The sequence below is a fragment of the Cyprinus carpio genome, chromosome B24, assembly GCF_018340385.1.
Source record: "Cyprinus carpio isolate SPL01 chromosome B24, ASM1834038v1, whole genome shotgun sequence".
Lineage (NCBI taxonomy): Eukaryota > Metazoa > Chordata > Actinopteri > Cypriniformes > Cyprinidae > Cyprinus > Cyprinus carpio.
Window position 1 is genome coordinate 22065898 of NC_056620.1, and position 21254 is coordinate 22087151.

The 21254-nt window shown below is 34.4% G+C and overlaps 1 protein-coding gene across 3 annotated transcripts in view; it reads right to left on the reverse strand.

Moving 5' to 3' along the window:
• The window catches only part of LOC109050194 (ankyrin repeat and fibronectin type-III domain-containing protein 1-like), a 77700-nt gene that overhangs the window by 53167 nt on the left and 3279 nt on the right, over positions 1 to 21254 (reverse strand). For 2 of the 3 annotated variants that reach the window (XM_042752283.1, XM_042752282.1), the window contains exons 2-4: positions 20664 to 20714; positions 12617 to 12795; positions 10697 to 10920 (exon numbers count right to left, since the gene is read on the reverse strand). In XM_042752283.1, coding sequence (XP_042608217.1) covers positions 10697 to 10920; positions 12617 to 12795; positions 20664 to 20713 — 453 coding nt within the window. In that variant the 5' untranslated portion in view covers position 20714. Of the gene's footprint in view, positions 1 to 10696; positions 10921 to 12616; positions 12796 to 15601; positions 16861 to 20663; positions 20715 to 21254 lie in introns of those variants that run through there. The other variant, XM_042752281.1, reaches the window with a different exon arrangement.

Below are 21254 nucleotides of genomic sequence, written 5' to 3' on the forward strand. Positions count from 1 at the left end.
TCGATGTTTTAGGCTGTTTGTTTTTTGAGGTTGGCACTTTTACAAGTTGGAAATCCATTTGTTTAATAAACAAAGCAAAGATGTGAGCATAAAGCCTGCTTTATATTAATGTGATTTAGCTTTGAAATTGAACTCAATTAAATATTTAACTACCTTATGATTTCAGATTTGATTCATTCATTAAATCTAATCAGACGGACGCAATCTTGACACCCAAATGAAGTTCAAGTTAGCTTTCGCACCGAAACGAATGATGAAATACATAACAACAGTGAAAGCGTCCTTTGAAAAGCTTCTGTTTCGCCCCGTTAATGTCCGTCTTTCCGACACAAAAAGCTCAGAGAGTCTCTGTTATCTCTTTGCTCTCTGGAAGATCTTTAAAGAGCGTCTGCGTTCTCTGATGGTGTCAAAGTTCCTTCACACTCGTCTGGGAACGTGACAGGAATGAGAAAGCCTTAAAACATCCTCAGTGATGTTCAACCCATGAAAGCTGGAAGAATAAGACTGACAGACAGAAATAAAAATGAAGCGTGTAGGATACGTCCCAATTATAATGCAGCCCCGGAGCTGGTAGAGGAAGCAGACTGAATGATATAGCTGAAATAATTATTATTAAATTATTAATTTAGGATATTCACTATATATTAAGATTTACATTTTTGTGCAAAAAGCAAAATAATAATATTAATAATATTATAATACAATATTAATTAATAAGACAATTTAGAGGAACATCATTTCAACAGACCAAATACAAAATTTCTAAACTAAAAAAAAAAAAAGTTAACTAAACATAGCAAGCTAAAAATTTTTAAATATTTCTTTGCCTTGTTTTGATATTCATTTTTGTATCTCAAGGTTTATGCTTTTGGTCTGAAAGATCTTGAAAATATTTTAGTTTTTTAGAGAAACCAACATTTCAACCAAAGCCGATATAATTTTTTTTATTCAACAGGTTAAAAAAGTAAAAATTCTTGTTATATTAAGATATTAAATATATTTAAATATATTTAATATCCTTAACAGCAATATTTACTTACATTTATATTTAAAATGTATATTTAATTTTTACGATTTATTTTTAATACAACACAACAATAAAAATAAATATAATGTTACAAAATATAAAAAGAAATAATAATAATAATTATATATATATATATATAATATATATATATATATTATATATATATATATAATATATATATATATATATTATATATATATATATATATGTGAAATTAAATAATTTACTCCTGTGCATTGCGTTACGAAGCGCAAGGTACACATGATAGGTAAAAAAATTGATAGCCTGAATGCACTGTAAGTCGCTTTGGATAAAAGCGTCTGCTAAATGCATAAATTTAATTTAATTTTAATATATATATATATATTTTTTTTTTTATAAATATTATATATTAATAAAAGCCACATTGCTGATGCAAATGAATTGTTGAATCAAGAGTTCTGAATCATTTCACTGAAATGGACAGTTTGAACTGAATTAACAGAATTTAATCGAATTTGACTCTAATGCTGTTTTTGCTGCTTCGACGTTATTAAATCATCTCTGTGTTTAGTCGGGAGACTAAGAGGAATCACAAAGCTAGTCTAATGACACAATCTTCTGGATTTGGATTTCAGGTTGTGTTTACAACGACTGGCTGCATCAATGTGTTTTATTTCCAGTTTAAACATTCAAAACATCAGTCCGCAAACGGAGCTCAAGCCAATCCCAGAGTCCTCATGGTTACAAAACATGCTGCTCTGAAATGTGCATGGCACAGAGCATGTAGTGTGTGTGTGTGTGTGTGTGTGTGTGTGTGTGTGTGTGTGTGATGGAGTAGACAGATTCAGAGACACAGACACATATTTATAAACACACACACACACACACACACCTCTTCTTGTAGTAGCGCTCTGTGTAAGTAGGATTTCCAAGGACTGTTTGTAAGCATATGAAGGGCTGCATTCTCTGGGTGTACGGCTGGGAGACAGCCAGTCCACACACACACACATACACGTATATATTTATACACCCTTCACGTTGAACAACCAATAAGTGTCAGTTTATTAAAAACAAAATGGAGTCTCTGACAGAAGGCTGCAGACCATGAAGGCAAAAGCTAAAAAACAAGCTGTAAACAAGCAGTAATATATCCGCCCACTTCAGCCGAGAGGAATCCACTGAATCAGTCCACCTTAAAGGGGCGTTCACACTCAAAGAGATCTGGAGCGATAAGGCAGCCACAACTCATTCGTTTTCAATGAAAGTTGGCGACTGAAACTGCGCTAACCTGCTGCGTTTGTCAGTGCACACTGAACGCGAAAATACTGCGGGACATGAAACAATCAACTGCGAAACAACAACACAGGAAATAAAAATGCAATCACCAAGTGATCTTATGAGGCCTGAAACAAACTTTACAGAAGAACACAGATGATTTTAATGATGCAAGCACAATATCATGCATTTTTGAATTCAGATGTGTGATGCAACTCTTTTCATAATGTCATGTTTGGAACACCGATGGAAACTACAGCAAGGAAAACTTATTTAGAGGCATATGGGAGACAAACACTAATCCCTTTGTGTTTTTTATTTGTTTCAAAAAAACAATTTTACATTTTCACAAATTTTTAAAATAGGAAACAGCAGTGTTTACAAATTTTTGGGAGGATTTTGTGATTTAATGGCAAGGTAAAATTAAACAAGTGTATAAATATAATAATAATAATAATAATAATAATTAAAAAAATTTATTACATTAAATTCATTTTAAAATGAATATTTTAAAAACTACTTTTTAAATAAGAATATATGTGTGTGTGTGTGTGTGTGTGTGTGTGTGTGTGTGTGTGTGTGTGGGAATCTAATTAGTATATAGAACAGTAATATTTGATTTTTTTTTTACACACACACACACACACACACACACACACACACACATATATATATATATATATATATATATATATATATATATATATATATATATATATATGTATGTATATACACACAAAAATATAATAAGAATAATGAATAAGAATAATAAATAATATATTTAAAACATTTTACCAAACTTTGTTAGCACAGCAAGCTGTTGGTTATCCCGCTTATTCCTTTACTTATTCCTTTACCAAGTTATAGACAAGTTAAAACTAGTATTGCTCTTCGCAGTGCAATATTTGACTGAATGGATAAAAATGACAGTTAATTTCATCAGTTATGGCATGTTAGCGCTAGCATTCTGCCCAATTCAGATCATACACCAAGATGAAACAGTGCGGTAAGACCACATTTATTTGAATGAATTATACCATTTATTTCAATTAATTATCGATTGAGGGAGAGAAAGAGAGAGAAAGAGATGACAGTATGTGAAAAAGTGAAAGTGAAAGTGACGTGACATTCAGCCAAGTATGGTGACCCATACTCAGAATTCGTGCTCTGCATTTAACCCATCCGAAGTGCACACACACAGAGCAGTGAACACACACACACACTGTGAACACATGTGTTTCGGGGAGCAGTTGGGGGTTCGATGCCTTGCTCAAGGGCACCTCAGTCGTGGTATTGTAGGTGGAGAGGAGAACTGTACATGCACTCCCCCCACCCACAATTCCTGCCGGCCCGAGACTCGAACTCACAACCCTTCAATTGGGCGTCCGACTCTCTAACCATTAGGCCACGACTTCCCCCAAAATGTGGGGGAAATGTGTGTGTTTTACCTGCATGCTGCGTCTGCGCATCTCTCTCTACAAACAATTAATTACTTCAAAAACAGTGCCACCTCGTTGCTGAAAAATATAATGTAGCGATCTAGTATCTAGGCTATTTTATTAATAAAACTCACAGGGAGTTATTGACAACAAGTTTATGTGTGTGCGCAGTGCAATCTGCAATCTCTCTCGCTCTGTGTGTGTGTGTGTGTGTGTGTGTGTGTGTGTGTGTGTGCGCGCAAGTGATGTGTGTGGGTTTGTGTGCATCAATTAAAGCAGCACATTAATATGAAACGGTGATTAAACTGATTTGGAGCTAACTGAGCATTAAATGGTTTTACTGCATACCTGCCAGCCAATCAGAATCCAGTATTCAGACAGACCACGGAATAATACATAACATAAAATGGTATGTGTGTTTGAAAAATTGTTACACACCACAGACAGAAACATTTTTAATTTACATATAAAGTACACACAATTTATATATATATATATATATATATATATATATATATATATATATATTATATATATACACAATTTTAATTAAAAAAATAATCATTTTACAAAACGTGGAAAACTCCTAATTATAGTGGAAATACATTAGTACATTCTGTGAAATGGGTCGGTTTAGAACAACGCACATATGCACTGCATTGCCACAAGGGGTGCTATAGCATGCATTAGCATAACAATATTTCCTTCTATGGTACGTTTCTTTCAGGTTCATCACTTTAGATGGAAAATATTAACTCAAGTCAACATGTTTATAGTTAGCTTTCTGAATAATAACAAAATCTGGTTTACTGACGCAGACATTTGAAAAAAAGTAATGAGGTCAGGTACAGCCACAGTAACGAAGAAAACACGTCAAGCGTTTGCAAAAAATGGCGTGCTCGCAATGCTATACTTAACGAGGAATCATTAATTTGACAGCAGAAATACAACAGCTGAATCAGCCGTCCACCTGTGCAGCCGCTGCAACAACAAACCCCAAACACTCGGCCGCGAGTACACTAGCTCAACCCAAGAGCTATAAAATCAATCAGTGCGGGTCAGTAAGTGCAGCCATATTATTTAAGACTGATGAATAGAGCAGCTCACTGTGAGCGCAGTAAATGTATACAGCCATACGTCAACACACCACCACTGCAGACACTCTGCTGCGAGCAACCCAAATAAAACATCACGCTCTATAAGACTTTTTCAGTGCAGGACTTAAAAATGATGACAATGCAGAATAAAAGCAACAGTTACTGTATTAATATTCTGTCATCATGTGTTTCCAAACCTGCTTGACTTTCTTTTTTCCTTCAAACATTAAAGAAGAAATTCCAAAGGCTGCACCGGTTGCTGTTTTTCATGCGATTATAAATGGAGACTGAAGCTTTAAGCTTTAACTAAAGGACACTTTGCACTAAAACAACCCCTAATTTAAGTCACTTTTGAGGGTGTGTGACATTGCAAACAAAAAATATCTAAATATTTTCTGGGATTTTTAGATAATTAAACTACATTAAGCTAAGTGTGTTTTTGTGCAGGTACCATGGCTGATTTAGGAGGGTCACTTCCAGTAGAGGGCAGCAAGTCCCTCTCTTAATGAGTGATTCACTGAATCATTCATTAAAATGATTTTTTCAAAACGGCTGATTCATTTAGAAATGAGGCAAGTGACTGTCTTTATGAATGGATCATTGAATCATTCACTCAAGTGATTCATTCTAAAACAGATTAATTTATGAACAAAACATTGCAGTGTTTCTCAAAGATGCACAGATGTTCTGCTTTGGCTTTATTTGAAGTTATTTTAATTGGCGAAACAGAAAGAACAGACACTATTGTGTCTAAAATGTAACTTGTTTGTTGAACGGTTGTATAAAATTAATATCACATTTGCGATCACGCTCATACGCTGCTATTCAGGAAAACAGCATTCTTGTTTGTGTGATATTGCTACTATCTTTTAAATATAAAAAACAAAAACCCATACAGGGATATTTTTGCTTTCATAACTTACTTTGCTTTCATAGAATAGTATTCTAATATCACACACCCTTAATATGCTTCATCACACAGTGAACTCTCAAGATGTGTTTTTTGTAAAAAAAAAATTTTATGTGACATACTTGATAATGTCAGCTTATACGTAGTTAAAACAACAATTACAATATTACCATAGATGATAAATATCACACACCCCTAGGCACTATTCACTGCTAATCTTCACCTCTGTGACTGAATCGAGTCAGTGAATCAGTTCTGTGATCAACTGATTCAATAAAAAGATTTGACTCAAAAAAAAAAAAGAAAATTCTCTCAAGGATTGCACATTGCTAAACTTACAACTAACTATTAAACTTACAATTTTAATTAGTGAATTTTGTGAACGGATTCACTGAAAATATGCAACTGGAAACAAATGATTCACTCAGTAACTCGTGAACGTGTCCAGGAGAGTTACATTACACAATTTAAGCTTCTTCGGAAGATTTGACAAACAGTGCATGAATTAAATGTACTACTTTTATGATGCTTTTCTTTTTGAAGCTTATATGCACCAACAATTCCTTATTTCTTCCCTATTTTGTTTCACTGGAAAAAGAAAATGAAACAACATGAAAGTGCATAAATGATTTTTGGGTAAACTAAATCCTTAAATGCAATTTGTTAAACCATTGAAAGACATGATTTAATGCTCGTAATTAACAAACACACATCTCTAATCAATTAATAACCAATCTGAGAGACAATGAATGGAATATAATTCATAAACCTTTTTTATCAGCCGTCTGCTCTGTAAAAAAAAAAAAAAAAAAATTCTTAATTTGTTAAATTTTTTTCTGAAAAGGAATCTTAAGTGTTACTTGCCGACAAAAACTGCAACAGTGTTGCTAGGTGGTTGTTAGAATGTTGTTAAATGGTTGCTAGGATGTTTGTTTACAGCTTCTCGTGAAAATTCTGCAGAAAGACACATACACTAAACTACAAACGAGTAATTGAATTAAATCAACAATATCCAAAAATGATGTCAACATTTGGATTTCTCATATTTCCTGACTCAATCCAGCTCAGCATCTCTTTCTCTTTTGCATTAGCATAACGCCAATCCCATCCCCCTCTCACAAACCCTCTTTCATCTCTTATTTTTGGTAAAAATGTGTGAATCACATGTCGGGTCTGGCTGATGTTTACTGCACGTCTGAAATGAAACATGTTTGTTGATTTTAGCTGTTAGTCTGAACACAAGTTCTCATGGGACCCAACTGATTTGATAAAGGCTGAGCGATGGTTCCGTTTATCCAATTCAAATAATTTATTCACATTCACACATGCAAAAACGTTCAGCCAAACATGCATTTCATTCATCTTCAGACTAATGTAAACATAGCTTAAAAGGAGAGTTTATAAACACTCATGCTTCATCAAAACTTAACCTGCAGCTAAGTGCACCAACTAAAGTGTTTTATTAGCTTTCTGTTAGGAAGACAGAGACAGATAAAACACAGACAGAGTGAAAAGAAGGACAAACTTCAGAGGGAAGAGTGTGAGGATGAGTTTAGGAGCGACGCCCCACATCTAAATACATAATGAGCCTTAATGACCGGCGTTTCACCATGTAACCAACAGCAACCACTGCTGCGAGGAAAAAATGTCCAGCCTTTCGCCTCTCGAGTGTGTGTGTGTGTGTGTGTGTGTGTGTGTGTGTGTGCGTTTGAAGAAAACAGCACACAAACAAAAGAGATGACACTCGCTAAACGTCACCGTTTCTTCTAGATTTTTCTTTCTTCTCCTATCAGTGACGCTCGTCTTCTGTGCATTTGTAGTTTCTGTGAATGTTCTGTAAGTGTTTGTGCTCTTAATGAAGGCGTGTGATGATCTTAAGTTTGGTTCAGTATTTAAAGACCGACTGACAGAGTGAGTTTGTGCCTATTCAGCACTGCCATCTAGAGCTCTGCTTACACAACTACACACACACACACACACACACACACACACACTCCATGACCTCTGAAAATCAAGCATTCAGAGTGAAAATCCTGCACTAAATGTACTGAGAAAATTACTCTCTCATAAAACTGATTCCACAAACATTACCCTGGAAAAAGAAAAAATCTCTCTCAATTATACCAATATTATCATTAAAAATGCATCTTACAATAAGATTAATTCAGCTTATTTTAGGAATTTTTTATTTGCATATGATAAACCTTTTAACAGACAATCTCACGAAACCTGATGAAAACATGTCCAGGTCATATTTCCAAAAAAGGAATAAATATATCATTATATATAAATATAAATATATGTGTTTGTGTGTGTGTGTGTGTGAGAGAGAGAGAGAGAGAGAGAGAGAGAGAGAGTGAGTGAGTGAGAGAGAGAGATTTTTAAGGCAATTATAATTTCTTTCTTGACAATTAAGCACAAAGTTCTTTAATGTAATGCAAACTTTATGCAAATTTATTTGTTGTACTCATACCTTCATGCTGATTTCATTAAAAAAAGCTAATTTTACAATACATTTTTTAATTTTTAATTTAATTAGAATAAAATAGAATAAAGGGAGTTACAAAAATGTCAACAAAAAAAAAATCACAAAGTCAGTAAATGCATAATTATCATCGTAACAAGAATGATGATACAGTGTTGTTTTTGTAGAGTAAATATGAAAAGATTAAGTTTTTATTAACTGAAATAAAGGCAAAATATGTAATGAAAGATGATTAGAATTGTTTTAATTAAATTAGTAACAATTTGAAATGCTGTCTCGGCAACTAACTAAAATTAAATGAGTTGAAGTTGAAGTTCTAAACTTACGAAATAGAAATAAAAATACAAGCTAAACAAAAAACAATAAAATGACAAAAACATACCAAAATTACTTTAAAATAAAAAAAGTGATTTAAAAATATTAATAAATTGTATAATAATACTAAAACAACACTACCTTTATGCAAAACATAAATGTTTTAAAATATTTTTTAAACAAATATGTATTCAAATATTTTTCATTGTAATTTTGGGGTGAAATATGACCTGGACATGTATTTGTAAGAAACAAATACATTTTAATCCAACCTGGATGCATGAGAACTGTAAAGTATCAATGCTGAACTTTATTTCAATCATGAATCACCATTAAACATAACAATTATCATGATTTTCTTAGCTCTATTTCCCATGCAAACACAACTTTGAAATACATACTATATGCATGCGCTCTATAAATGTATAATACAGAAACAAACCCAGCCTTACTTCATCACCGTCAATGCATTAAATAAAACATCTGATTAATATATGACAAATACCTGCCATGAATATCCATAATGAATTATTCAAACATCCTCCTCTGTCATTTATCTCCACAAACAGATTGAGCAGAACAAGTTCACTAGAAGTCCACAGACAGGCCATTCAAACGGGAGGCTAATGCACAGCAAATCGCTTTTCCCAGCATTTTCTCCAACAAATCTCTGACTTTAAGCCGGCAGTTGTTGGCAGACAGCCAAAGCGCTGTTTATTTCTACAAATACTGTAACAACTAAGCTGTCTGAAAATAAAGTGTTCTGCAACCCTGGAAACGTTTCTGAATGTGTCAGCGAAGAGAAAATTATTAAACCATACAGTACAGGAAAAACAAAATAATCTGCTTACTGTACCATGAAACTCCTACACTGAAAATGAATGATTCAGGAGGAAAAGGGCTTAGAAAATACACACATAAGAAGGGATGAGATGGCAGAGTAGTGGACTACTCATTCAACTTCTCAGTCAATCGAACCATCTCTGAATTCATCCCATTTAAAGCCCCGCTGCCGCAGACATCAAAGTGCTTTTCCAATAAATTGATCGTTTGGCTTTCATGCTATTATACACACTACATTAAATATTCATACAAAACCCTCTGTGTGCATTTTGAAACACAACTTTAGGGAACTACTTCAGCCAAAAATTACAATTCTGTTCTTAGTTACTTTATGTATTTAATACAAGCCTCTTCTGCTCACAAAAGCTGCATTTATTTGATTAAAACTGCAGTAAAAACTGTAAAAATGTGAAATATTATTACATTTTAAAAGAATGCTTTTCTCTTTGAATATATTGTAAAATGTGATTGCAAAGCTGAATTTTCAGCATAATTATTCCAGTCTTCAGTGTCACATGATCCTTCAGAAATCATTTGCTGTTCAAATTTTACAACTTATAACTGGTACTCACTTATTAAAAATGGTTGTTATTATTATTATCAATGCTGAAAATATTTATATATTTGTGGTAACCAAGCTCATTTTTTTTCAGGAGTCTTTGATGGACAGAAAGTAAAAAAAAAAAAAAAAAAAAAAAAACTGGATTTAATTTACATAGAAATATTTTGCCAATAAATGTCATTACTGTCACTTTTGATGCATTTAATGTGTTCTTGACAAATAAAAGTATTTATTTCTTGTTTTTTACTTATCCTAAACTTACAAAGTAGTGTATCACAGTTTAAATGTTAACAACAAATGTTAAATGTTAAACAACAAAAACAGTTTTTTAATGCTGACTGATAACAATCAGAAATGTTTCTTGAGCAGCAAATCATCATATTAGAATGATTTCTGAAGATCATGTGACACTGAAACAATTAAACAATTGAACATTTAAAACTGGAATAATATTTTGCAATTTTAGTGTATTTTAAATGCACCCATGGTGAGCAAAAAAGACAAAAAGATTTTGTCTTTCAGAAAAGTAAAAAAAAAACCTTAATCCAAGTCTCAAATATCATTTGCGATTGCATTTAATTTCAAGTTCTTGCACCAGCTTGCATAAAATGAATTTTGAGCGCTTCACGAAAGGAAAACTTTAGGGTTCCATATAAATAAATAAATACACAGAGTTTGAACAACATGAGGTTGAATAAATAAAGACCACATGTTCATTTCTGGGTGAACTGTCCCTTTAAAGAAACTAAGTTTCTACTCACAAACTTCCTCTTCAGTTTGACTTTGGGATCGGCGAAGCTCCTCCCCTCTGGCTGGCCGGGTTCAAACTCCGCCTCTCCCAGGTGATCATCGGCTGAGATGCTTTTTCTCAGATACGCCGCCCGCCGCCGGAAATGTGAGAAGGGCGACTGAGAGCGCGGCCGCGGGTCGACAGCACCCGGAGCGACGTCTGCCTCATTTTCATCTTCCAGCCGCCACATCTCGCCTGAGGACAGACAGATCACACATCAATGAAATATCACACACGGCATATTTAACCTTATTTCGCCGCTGGATATTCCCAGGCAGCCGGCTAGATCTGTGACTCTCAGATGAGGACGTCAGGGAGCTGTCAGGCTGCTGGAACAGAGTTATTCATGTTTATTAGACTTGAGTCAGTCAAATCTGGGTCAGAGTTTCTAGCAGATATTACGGCCATCATTTGGCATGATCCCAACATAATGAGCACGTCAAACACGCTGAGGGAGACAGCTGGGATTCAGTGTGTGTGTGTGTGTGTGTTGAAACGATGATGGTTGCTAAGCAACTAGAATGGGGAGGAAGCCAAAGACTTTAACATTTGAGAGAGTGAAAAAATCTTTCACAGAATCTTTACACAAGAGCAGCTCAGCTGTGAGAATCGAGGAGAAAAGCGTAAGAAAGAGGGGCGGTGGGGGGGGGTGTTGGCTGAGCGGTGCAGGCTGAAGTAAATACGGAGTACGCGCAGACGCGCTAAACAATCACACATGGCGTAAAGCTCACACATGTTGTGAATGGAATGTGCCGCGTGGAAGCTTCCCGTTCCAGACGTCGTCCATTCACAACTACACACTGCCAATTCTATCAATTCAGTCTCTGTCTCTCGCTCGCTGATGTTTTAATCATTTAAATTTTTCCTCAATAGAGCAACTGATGGACAATTGTGCATTCAAACGCTGAAGCCATTCTGACTGAAAGAAAAGAGGATGAAGCTTACAAAACATATTGCATTCTAAAATCAAAAGAAAGAAACTAAAAATGAGCCCATTTTTGGAACAATAAGAATTTTCATGACAATTTTAGCTACTAATTCTTGTCACTGTAATACAAAAAAATGATAGAATTGACAGTGTTGCTATTGTTAACTAAAACTTTTTAAAATAGTTTGCTATTTGTAAAAAAAAAAAAAAAAATTATCATTTAAGTTTTATTTTGGCAACTAACTAAAATAAGTTAAAGTACTAAAATTAACTAATACAAAAAATGAAATAAAAATATATTGAGTCAATAAGATATATTTATTTAAAAATCTAATAAGAATTACAAAAGCACATACAATTATTAAAACTAAAAAATATACAAATAAAAGCCAATTCAAAATGTCTCAATCAAAAGCATCCTAAAATCAAGAAATCTCAAATTATATTTTAATTATAATATATTGATATTTTCATGACATTTCTTTTAGACAAATTCACATTTCTGTAATGCAAAACAGATGAATATTATAGTATATTATATATTATTGTAATGTGAAAAATTATATAATATTTCAATTTTAATATAGTAGCATTTGATTTACTAACTTCAGTTAATGCTGATTTAATTAACTAAATCAACACATTATAGTAACTGTTATGAATGTAAAATGGGAATCAACATTAAGAATAAATGTAATTATTTTATAGACTTTTATAAAATAGAATAATTAATTTATAATATATGATGTAGAATATTTTTTTAAAGAACATACAAAAATGGGTACTGGACTCCTTTTTGAGGGAAATGAAAACACTGAAAACAAAATCTAAATGTTCTTAATTCAAAAGAAATGATTTTAATTTAAGAACAGAGCTTTAATAAAACCAAGAGCAGAGTTCAATAGAATATGTTTTGCCATCACGGCTGTGCAGTTTAAATAAACACAAACACACACGCAGTACCTGCAGGAGGCAGGGTACACGCTTCAAGACCACCAGGGCTGGAGGGAACACGCGGACGCCGTTGACGTTCACAAATGTTCTCTGACTGCTGCACACGGACGGAGGCTGGGGACTGAGGGATGCTGGGTAATGTCCTGGATTTGGCCAAGAGAGGCCTCTGTAGCCGTCGCTCCAAAGACCTGGAGCACAAACAATCAGAACCAATAATACATCAATAATCAATCACAGTCCCATTCATTAAAGTAATGCATGCATTTCTGAAATAAACTCAGTAATAAAATAATGCTTGTACTGCACAATGTTTTACATTGTATGCATGTGTGTGGCTGTGTATTTGAACACTTCATTTCTGATGTTTTCTATGAGATTATTTATGCATTTGTTATTTATCTATTTATTTATTGCTATGGTTTAATAATTGGTGCAACTATACTTAATGCATGGAATAAAGTAGTTTTAATGTGTCTCAAGACACAGTGTAAAGTCTGCATGCATTACATGAACATGTTTGGATCGGTCTGTCTGTAAGGTTACAGTAATATTAAAACATTATTTTTCAAGCGTGCAAGATGGAGAGTAACAGCGTGTGGGGATTTGGCTGCATTCACGTGTGAATGTCTGGCAACGACGGAGCAGCGGATTCCAAACTGCATGAGGAAATTCTACAGCAGAATGTGACGGCGTCTGTCTGTGATCTCAACAGGCGTCGGGTTATGCAACGCGATTTCCATCCAAAACACTGGAGTAAATCAAAGCTACAGCGCAAACAGAAGATGTTCTGCATTTTATACAGTCCAGATACAATAATCTCACTACAAAACATCCCAAAAACTACTGATACAGAAATGATGGAAAGCCACAGCGCAGATGTGAACAGCAGCTGTAGAGAGTTTGATCGAGGTCTGTGCCAATAAATATACTTCACTATTGATCAAATATTAAAGGCTGCATATGGTTTTCCCATCATTAGACAAGCTTAGTTAAACTGTTCATTTAATAAATAATGCACTGGCTATGCAAAACTGACAAATGTTACAAATGATGACATTAAATTTATCAAGACCATCCAGATCATATTATAGACTTGAATTAAATTTGAAGTACTAAAGAAAATGTGATTTAATTAATATTCACTAATGAGTTTTATAAAGAAAGAAGTGAAATACCAGCAGAAATCTTTAATACATGCTCTCTGTCTTTTTGTGATTCATTGGTGTAATTCCAAATTAAACAAAAAAAAAAAAATGTTTGTCTTTGTAATCTTTTGTCAAAATGTAATAACTTGCTCTGAAATAGTTTCTCGCTTTTGTTGACATCAGTGTTTTTCCAGCTTCTCCCCTGCAAACACCTGGCTTGAGCTTTTATGGTCCCAAATCAAATCAATGGAGAAAAACAAATCCTGAGCTACATTTTTTTCTAATTTAATACCATGTTTCAATTGTTACATGTTCTTACAGAGCACAGACTTTAAAATGACAGAACCTGCAGATTTGTAACTGTCATGTAAAACATAAAGCTAAAAATCTTTTTTTTTAATTGAAATAAAGCTAAAAATAAAACATAAATATAAGATGAAAAATGTAAACTTAAACTTGAACATTTTAAAAATTGCCTTGATTTTGACTCAATATTCTCATTAAGATAATTTAATGCAAAAACATTACTGTAATGTAAGAAATTATAGATTATATAAATTGTACAGTAATGTTTTTTTATTTTTCAATTAAAGAAAAACAAACTTAATTATTACCTTGGTCAAAAACTGAAATAAAAAGTTGAAGCTGAAATGCTGAAATTTCTAAAACTAAAGCTTGAATAAATATAAATTAAATCTAAATATATATTTTTTTTAATAATTAATAATGACAAAGGCACACACAAAAAATCTAAAAATATAATAAATATAAAATATGAATAAAAGCAAATATGGTAAATATAAAAATAAAAGCTTATTCACAATGAGTATAAATAATATGACTGTATTTAAATAAAACTAATATAACACTAAGAATTGACTGAGAATTTCCAGCCACATATATGCTTGCATTCCATTAAAAAAAAAAAAAAAAAAAGATTAATGCATCCAAAATTTCTCTTAATGTGTTAAAAAAATTCTTCAAATTAGGAACAACATGAGGATGAGTAAATGATTTCATAATGTTTGTCCCTCTACATCTCAGATATTTCTCCCTGGGAAAAAGGCTGCAATAATCTCACGCGCGGGTTTTAGATCAGATCAGATCTCAAAAACGTCTCAATTTGTGCTTAAATTTGCCAAGACAGCAAAGTCTGTGATCAAAATAAAAGATTTCAATATGAACCGAGCTGCTCCACATTCATTCACATTTACAGCTCTGTACTCTTACTGTACAGTCTCACTGGTGTTTTTATTTCTCCAAAGGAATTTTACAAGAAAACCAGAACATAATGTAACATAAATACCTGAGCAATACAGACAAAGACACCAGATTGCATTCACAGATTTGATGTATGAACATTTACACCTTTTCAAACGTTGATGACTACATCATTCAGATGAGTCAGTTCAATCCTGGCCAATCAGTTCCCCGTCTGTTCCCTCCTTCTAAATTCTCTCCTTTCATTGGCTGCTCATTTCTTTTATCCCACCCTGCTCTGTCCGCACACTGACCAGATGATTTCTGCCCCATCCAGGTGAACTGACCGCACTCTTACCCTCCAGGACACACTAGACACATCAAACACTGTTAGCCAAAAGAAAGAAGTCTCCGATTGTGCCTGAAGTCTTGATTATCCTCTGTACTTATGACTGATTTTTGAATGTGCTTGTCTTGTTTTAAGGTAATGCCACATGAGACATGTTATATGTCAGCATTACTAGAGTATTAACCAAACACACCTGTCATTTTCAAAATAAAAGTCTGAAATCACAGGCAACAGGACACATATGCATCCATGCGCACACAGAACACACACTCTTCAAACCGCGCTCTGATTTTGGAGTACCTGGCCTCGGCTACCGTGCAGCAGTAACTGCCACTGCGACGGCCGTCCCTCCGAGCCATGAGCTCATCCCTGGAACGCCGGCGGTTAAAGTAATCCGTAAGTTTCCCAAAACTTGCCATTCTGTCCATAGCGTGTGTGCGTGCGTCCGCGGTCTGCTGTTATTCCATGAGCAGCTGTATCATATTCCTTCACTCACATCCCCACAGAAACAGCAGTGAACGCGGAGCAGCAGCAGTTGCTCGTTCACACGCTGAAAATAGCCACACTTATAAACTTCCTCCAAAAGCAGCCTGTCACGAGAGAGATGCAATGAGACGGACGCGATCGAGTTTAGTGTGTCTTTCAGCATTCTCCCTCCGGAGCATCATCAGTGCTGCGGCAACATCATCAGCATCCTGCATCTCTCGCTCTCACTCAGCCTCTCTCTGACTCTCTCTCTCTCTCTCGCGCTCTCATAAATGCGTGCCGAACGCTCTGAAAGAACTAATATGATCTAAAGCAGAGGAGGAGCAAAAAATGAATGAGTAAAGATGAAAAAGGAATCAGAGAAAGGCAGCAACGCTGCTAGAATGAATGGTTTTTGCCAACTGTTTTGCATTCAGAACGACGCATCTCTGTTTGTGTGTGTGTGTGTGAATCCTGCTTTGATAAAGACGGCAGACTGGGCTGCACTTCAGAGAGTGGAGTTCATAAAATCAATACGGGCTGAGGACGGGAGAGCATCGCTTGTCTTTTTGTGCTCCAGTTCATCTATTACATCCCTTTTTTCTTTAACTTCTTGGCTGGATATTGAAAGTAAATTAAAATGCAATTTAAAAGATGAAAAAAGGTGAAAGATTGCATCATCAGCTGGCCCATTTTTGCCTGCTGCAAGCAAAACCGAGTGCATATATATTGCACATTGACGGCAGATTTACAGGGTTGTGTCCGCCGCTCTCATTGAGAATAAATTGTGTTCTAGCATGCAACTTTGTCCAGCATATTTTCCTCTCCGCAGCATCTCGCTTCTGCTGCTGTCTGCGGTTTTGCTCTCCTGATAGAAGCTAAATATGGTGGGGATGGATTTAACAGAATGTATATACAGGTCATGTTAATCGAGGAAGTGAAATCAACCTAACTACAAAGAAAATGCAATGAAACGCACCAAAGCTAAGCCCAATCATTATGGATTAATTTAAGCCAGGTCTGCGTGACTTCATTGCAAGACTCTTGCTTACTGACAGTATTAAGGTTCTGCACTGTTTTCATTTTCAATGCAGTTTTAGTCATTTTAACAGACAGATCACCCAAAATTAATATTCTATCATTATTTTTTCCACTAAATTAAACAGATTCAGTGCCATTTCTTTTAAATTGCATGAAAATTGGTGAAAAGGGAAAAAGGGTGATAATTTCAATTTTGGGGTAACCTCGTTAAAATTAATCAAATATACATAGCATTTAAAAGTTTGAGGTCAGTAAGAAATGAATACTTTTATTCAACGAGGATGATGCATTAAATTGATCAAAAGCGAAAGTAAAATACATTTACAGTGTTACAAAATATTTCTATTTCATATTTTCAAGTGCTGTTCTTTTGAAATTCCTACTCATAAAAAAAAATCCTGAAAAATGTATCATGGTTTCTTCAAAAAAATTCAGCAGAACAACTATTTTCAGCACTGATAATAATCAGAAATGTTTCTTGAGCAGCAAATCAGCATATTAGAATGATTTCTGAAGATCATGTGACACTGAAGACTGGAGTAATGATGCTGAAAATTCAGCTGCGCATCACAGAAATAAATTACAGTTTACAATATATTCACATAAAAAACAGCAATTTTAAATTGTAAAAATATTTCATAATATTACAGTTTTTACTGATTTTTTAAACAAATAAACCCAGCCTTGGTGAGCAGAAGAGGCTCACTGACCTCAAACTGTAGTACACATGAAATGGACAATACAGCATGAAATAGCTTGCAGTGCATTAGGTTATATGAATTTGTAAACTAGGAGTTAGGTGGATACTTGCATTAAAAGCATCACGCGAGTTCATGAGCACACAAAATAGAAACGTGTGAACATCACAGACAAGGGCTCTGAGCATGTGTCATACATCTCGCTTTAAAAAAACTCATGCTGGTAACAACAATAGAGATGATGATGGTGATATCTGCTGCCTTTGGGAGAAACATCAAAAATAGCACACGTGTCATGACCTGACTGCTGCGATCAATACAGCTTCATAACACAGCTGTGATCATATTTTGCATTTGTTAGTGTGCTAACCTGACTCTCCCATATTAAACATCCAACCCTGTACAAAATGCAAATGATATTTCATATGATACTATGCTTGTCTAAGCATCACGACGAACTCAACACAGCAGCACTGACTTGACCAATGGCATGAGTTTGGGAAGGGACTAAACTATCTACTGCTTTTTACATCTCTAATGTTAAAAAAACACAACATCACTACTGCAATGACTGCATGTTTATGGCAAAAGTAGCACATCATATTCTCTGCATACAGAACATTTTCTGCCCCTTACTGAGCACAACATAAATACTGCATACTACAAAAACAGTAATAACACTATTGTATTATGCTGTTCCAAAGACTGAAGAAGAAACATTGCCCTCTAGTGTCTTCTGCTCTCTTTCTTACACGCACTGGATGAGCCAGTATGTTGTTTTTAAATCACAGATCATTGATGCGGGTGATTTTGGTGGCGGTTTGTCTTGTGGCTCTATCGCTGGACCCTGAGGACTGCTCATGTACACACTACTAGAGGAACCAGTGTGGATTTAATACAGCAGTGCGGCCCAGACACTAACTTGTTCCTCATGGTTAATGGAGTACCTCACCCAAAAATTAACATTTGCTGAAAATGTTCTCACCTTCAGGCCGTCCAAGATGTAGATGAGTTTGTTTCTACATAAGAACAGATTTGGAGAAATGTAGCTTTCCATCACTTGCTCACCAATGGATGCTCTGCAGTGAATGGGTGCCGTCAGAATGAGAGTCCAAACAGCTGATAAAAACATATATACACAATAATCCACACCACTCCAGTCCATCAGTTAACATCTTGCGAAGTGAAAAGGTGTGCGTTTGTAAGACACAGATCCACCATCAAGATGTTTTAACTTTTTAGACGGTCACTTCTGGCCAAAACATCTATAGTCTATAATCCATAAAAAAGCCTCCTTTTTGTCACCTCACATCAAAATCCACTCACATATTTGTTTAAGACTGTTTGGGCTGGTAAACAGTGCTTGATCTATACATATTTCTCACTTTATTCAGAGAAGATAACTTTTCACTTGAGAAAGCAATACTATAGAAGACTAGAGGATTTTAGGTTTGGAGTTAAAATATCTTGATGGATTTGTTTCTTACAAACACAGCTTTTGGATTCACAAGACATTAATTGATGGACTGGAGTGGTGTGGATTATTGTGATGGTTTTATCAGCTGTTTGGACTCTCATTCTGACGGCACCCATTCACTGCAGAGGATCCACTTGTGAGCAAGTGATGCAATGCTACATTTCTCCAAATCTGATGAAGAAACAAACTCATCTATATCCTGGATGGCCTGAGAGTGAGTACATTTGAAACAAATTTTCATTTTCGAGTGAACAATTCTTTTATATTGTACTTAACACCTACACTGAATCTAGAAATGGGCTGCAGTGGGTGGGATGATGATGAATGAGTGGCAGGAGGAGCTAAAGCCAATATTGTCACCTTTAACCAACTCATCGAGTGACGCCAGAAGTGTTTCCCTTTATAGATATGATGGGTTATAAAATCAGACACTAATGAGATGACACTCAGTCTGGGACTGTGATGCCCAAAGGAAGTGCGTGCATCATTTCAGCAAAATGACATTAGCACTTCCTGCTGAACAGAAATATTTTCACCACTGTTCGTCAATATTGCATCAATAAATTTGAGCTTAATTAGGCATCTCAGTAAAGGTTCTGAATATTAACGTAAATGAGAGAAAATCAAAGAAAAACAGCCTGTTTTTTATGGATGCACATTTTATGGCAGATACTGATGAGCAATGTTCCTGTTATGCATGATAATTAACCAACATAATGAGCGATATTATGTCAGTTTTAAACCAAAAATATCATTCAATTTAGGAGAAACATGCGTCAAGTGAAATAAAGCATTAAAACAAACGTTGAAAAAAGTTAAATGTATACTACCAATCAAAGTTTAGGGTCTATATATATATATACATACATACATATACATATATATATATATATATATATATATATATATATATATATATATATATATATATATATATATATATATATTAATAAATTAATACTTTTATTCAGCAAGAACACATTAATTAGATCTAAAGTGAGAATAAAGACATTTAAAATGTTACACTTCTATTTCAAATTAATGTATTAATCAAAAAATCCACAAAAAAAGTTTCCACAAAAATATGAAGCAGCACAACTGTTTTCAACATCGATAATAATCCAAAAATATTCCTTGAACAGCAAATCAGCATATTAGAATGATTTCTGAAGAATCATGTGACTCTGAAAACTGTAAATTCAGCTTTGATCACAGCAATAAATGACATTTTACAAAGAAAACAGCTATTTTAAATTGTAATAATATTTCATAATATGAAATTATGACATTGTTTTTGATTTTTGATTAAATAATTCAGCTTTGGTGAGCAGAAGAGACTCTTTTAAAGACATTGAAAATCTCACCAACCCAAACTTCCCATATGGGTTACTAGTACTAAAAGTTGTCCACATGTTCACTTAAACACAGATGATATTTTTACACAATATTTAACTGGAATTCACACTTATATCTAAAAGCAAACGGGTAGGTTTTGAAACCGACAGACGGGAGGGTTAATATTTGCCAATTCTGATCATCTCAACATGGCCAAATACTGGCTGATTTAAAGGCGTCTGAATAGTCGTCTAAAAGCACAGTACATCAAGGCCTGTCTTTAAGGCTTTTAAACTTGATGAATATTGATGTGAGTGTTAATGAAATGCAAAACGTGAAGACTTACTCCATCAGCGTGTCTGTACTGAATACATCAGCATAACAGCCCGCGAACATCCTGAGAGAAACACAGACACACACAGTTAGGATATCAGCTTCTGTTCGTGTTTACACACAGGAAAAGAGTTGTTCCTCTTCACCTTTAAATGTTGGTAGTAACCAATTAGTTTGTTTTTCCAATCTAATCAACCTGAAAAACACAACTCTGCTGATAATCAGGAACACTTCTGATTACACTGGATAGGAAAAAGTGGACAGTTTCATCTGAGAAAGATGATGAATTTAAACACATGAACCTGTAGTACAGGAAACTATAGAAACTGGTTTACTACAAAAAAAAAATGACAACGTAATTGCAACTTTTTTCTCACAATCTGGACATTTTTCTATCTCACAAATGAAGAATTTTTCTCACAAATTCTGAGAAGAAATTCCTGAATTGCAAGATATAAATTCAGAATTGTGAAATATAAATGCAGAATTGGAAGATATAAATGTGCAATTCTCAGAAAAAATAATTGTGAGAAACTAAAATCAAAATTAAAAGATAAAAATTCAAAATTGTGAGATATAAATGCAGATTTAAGAGATATAAATG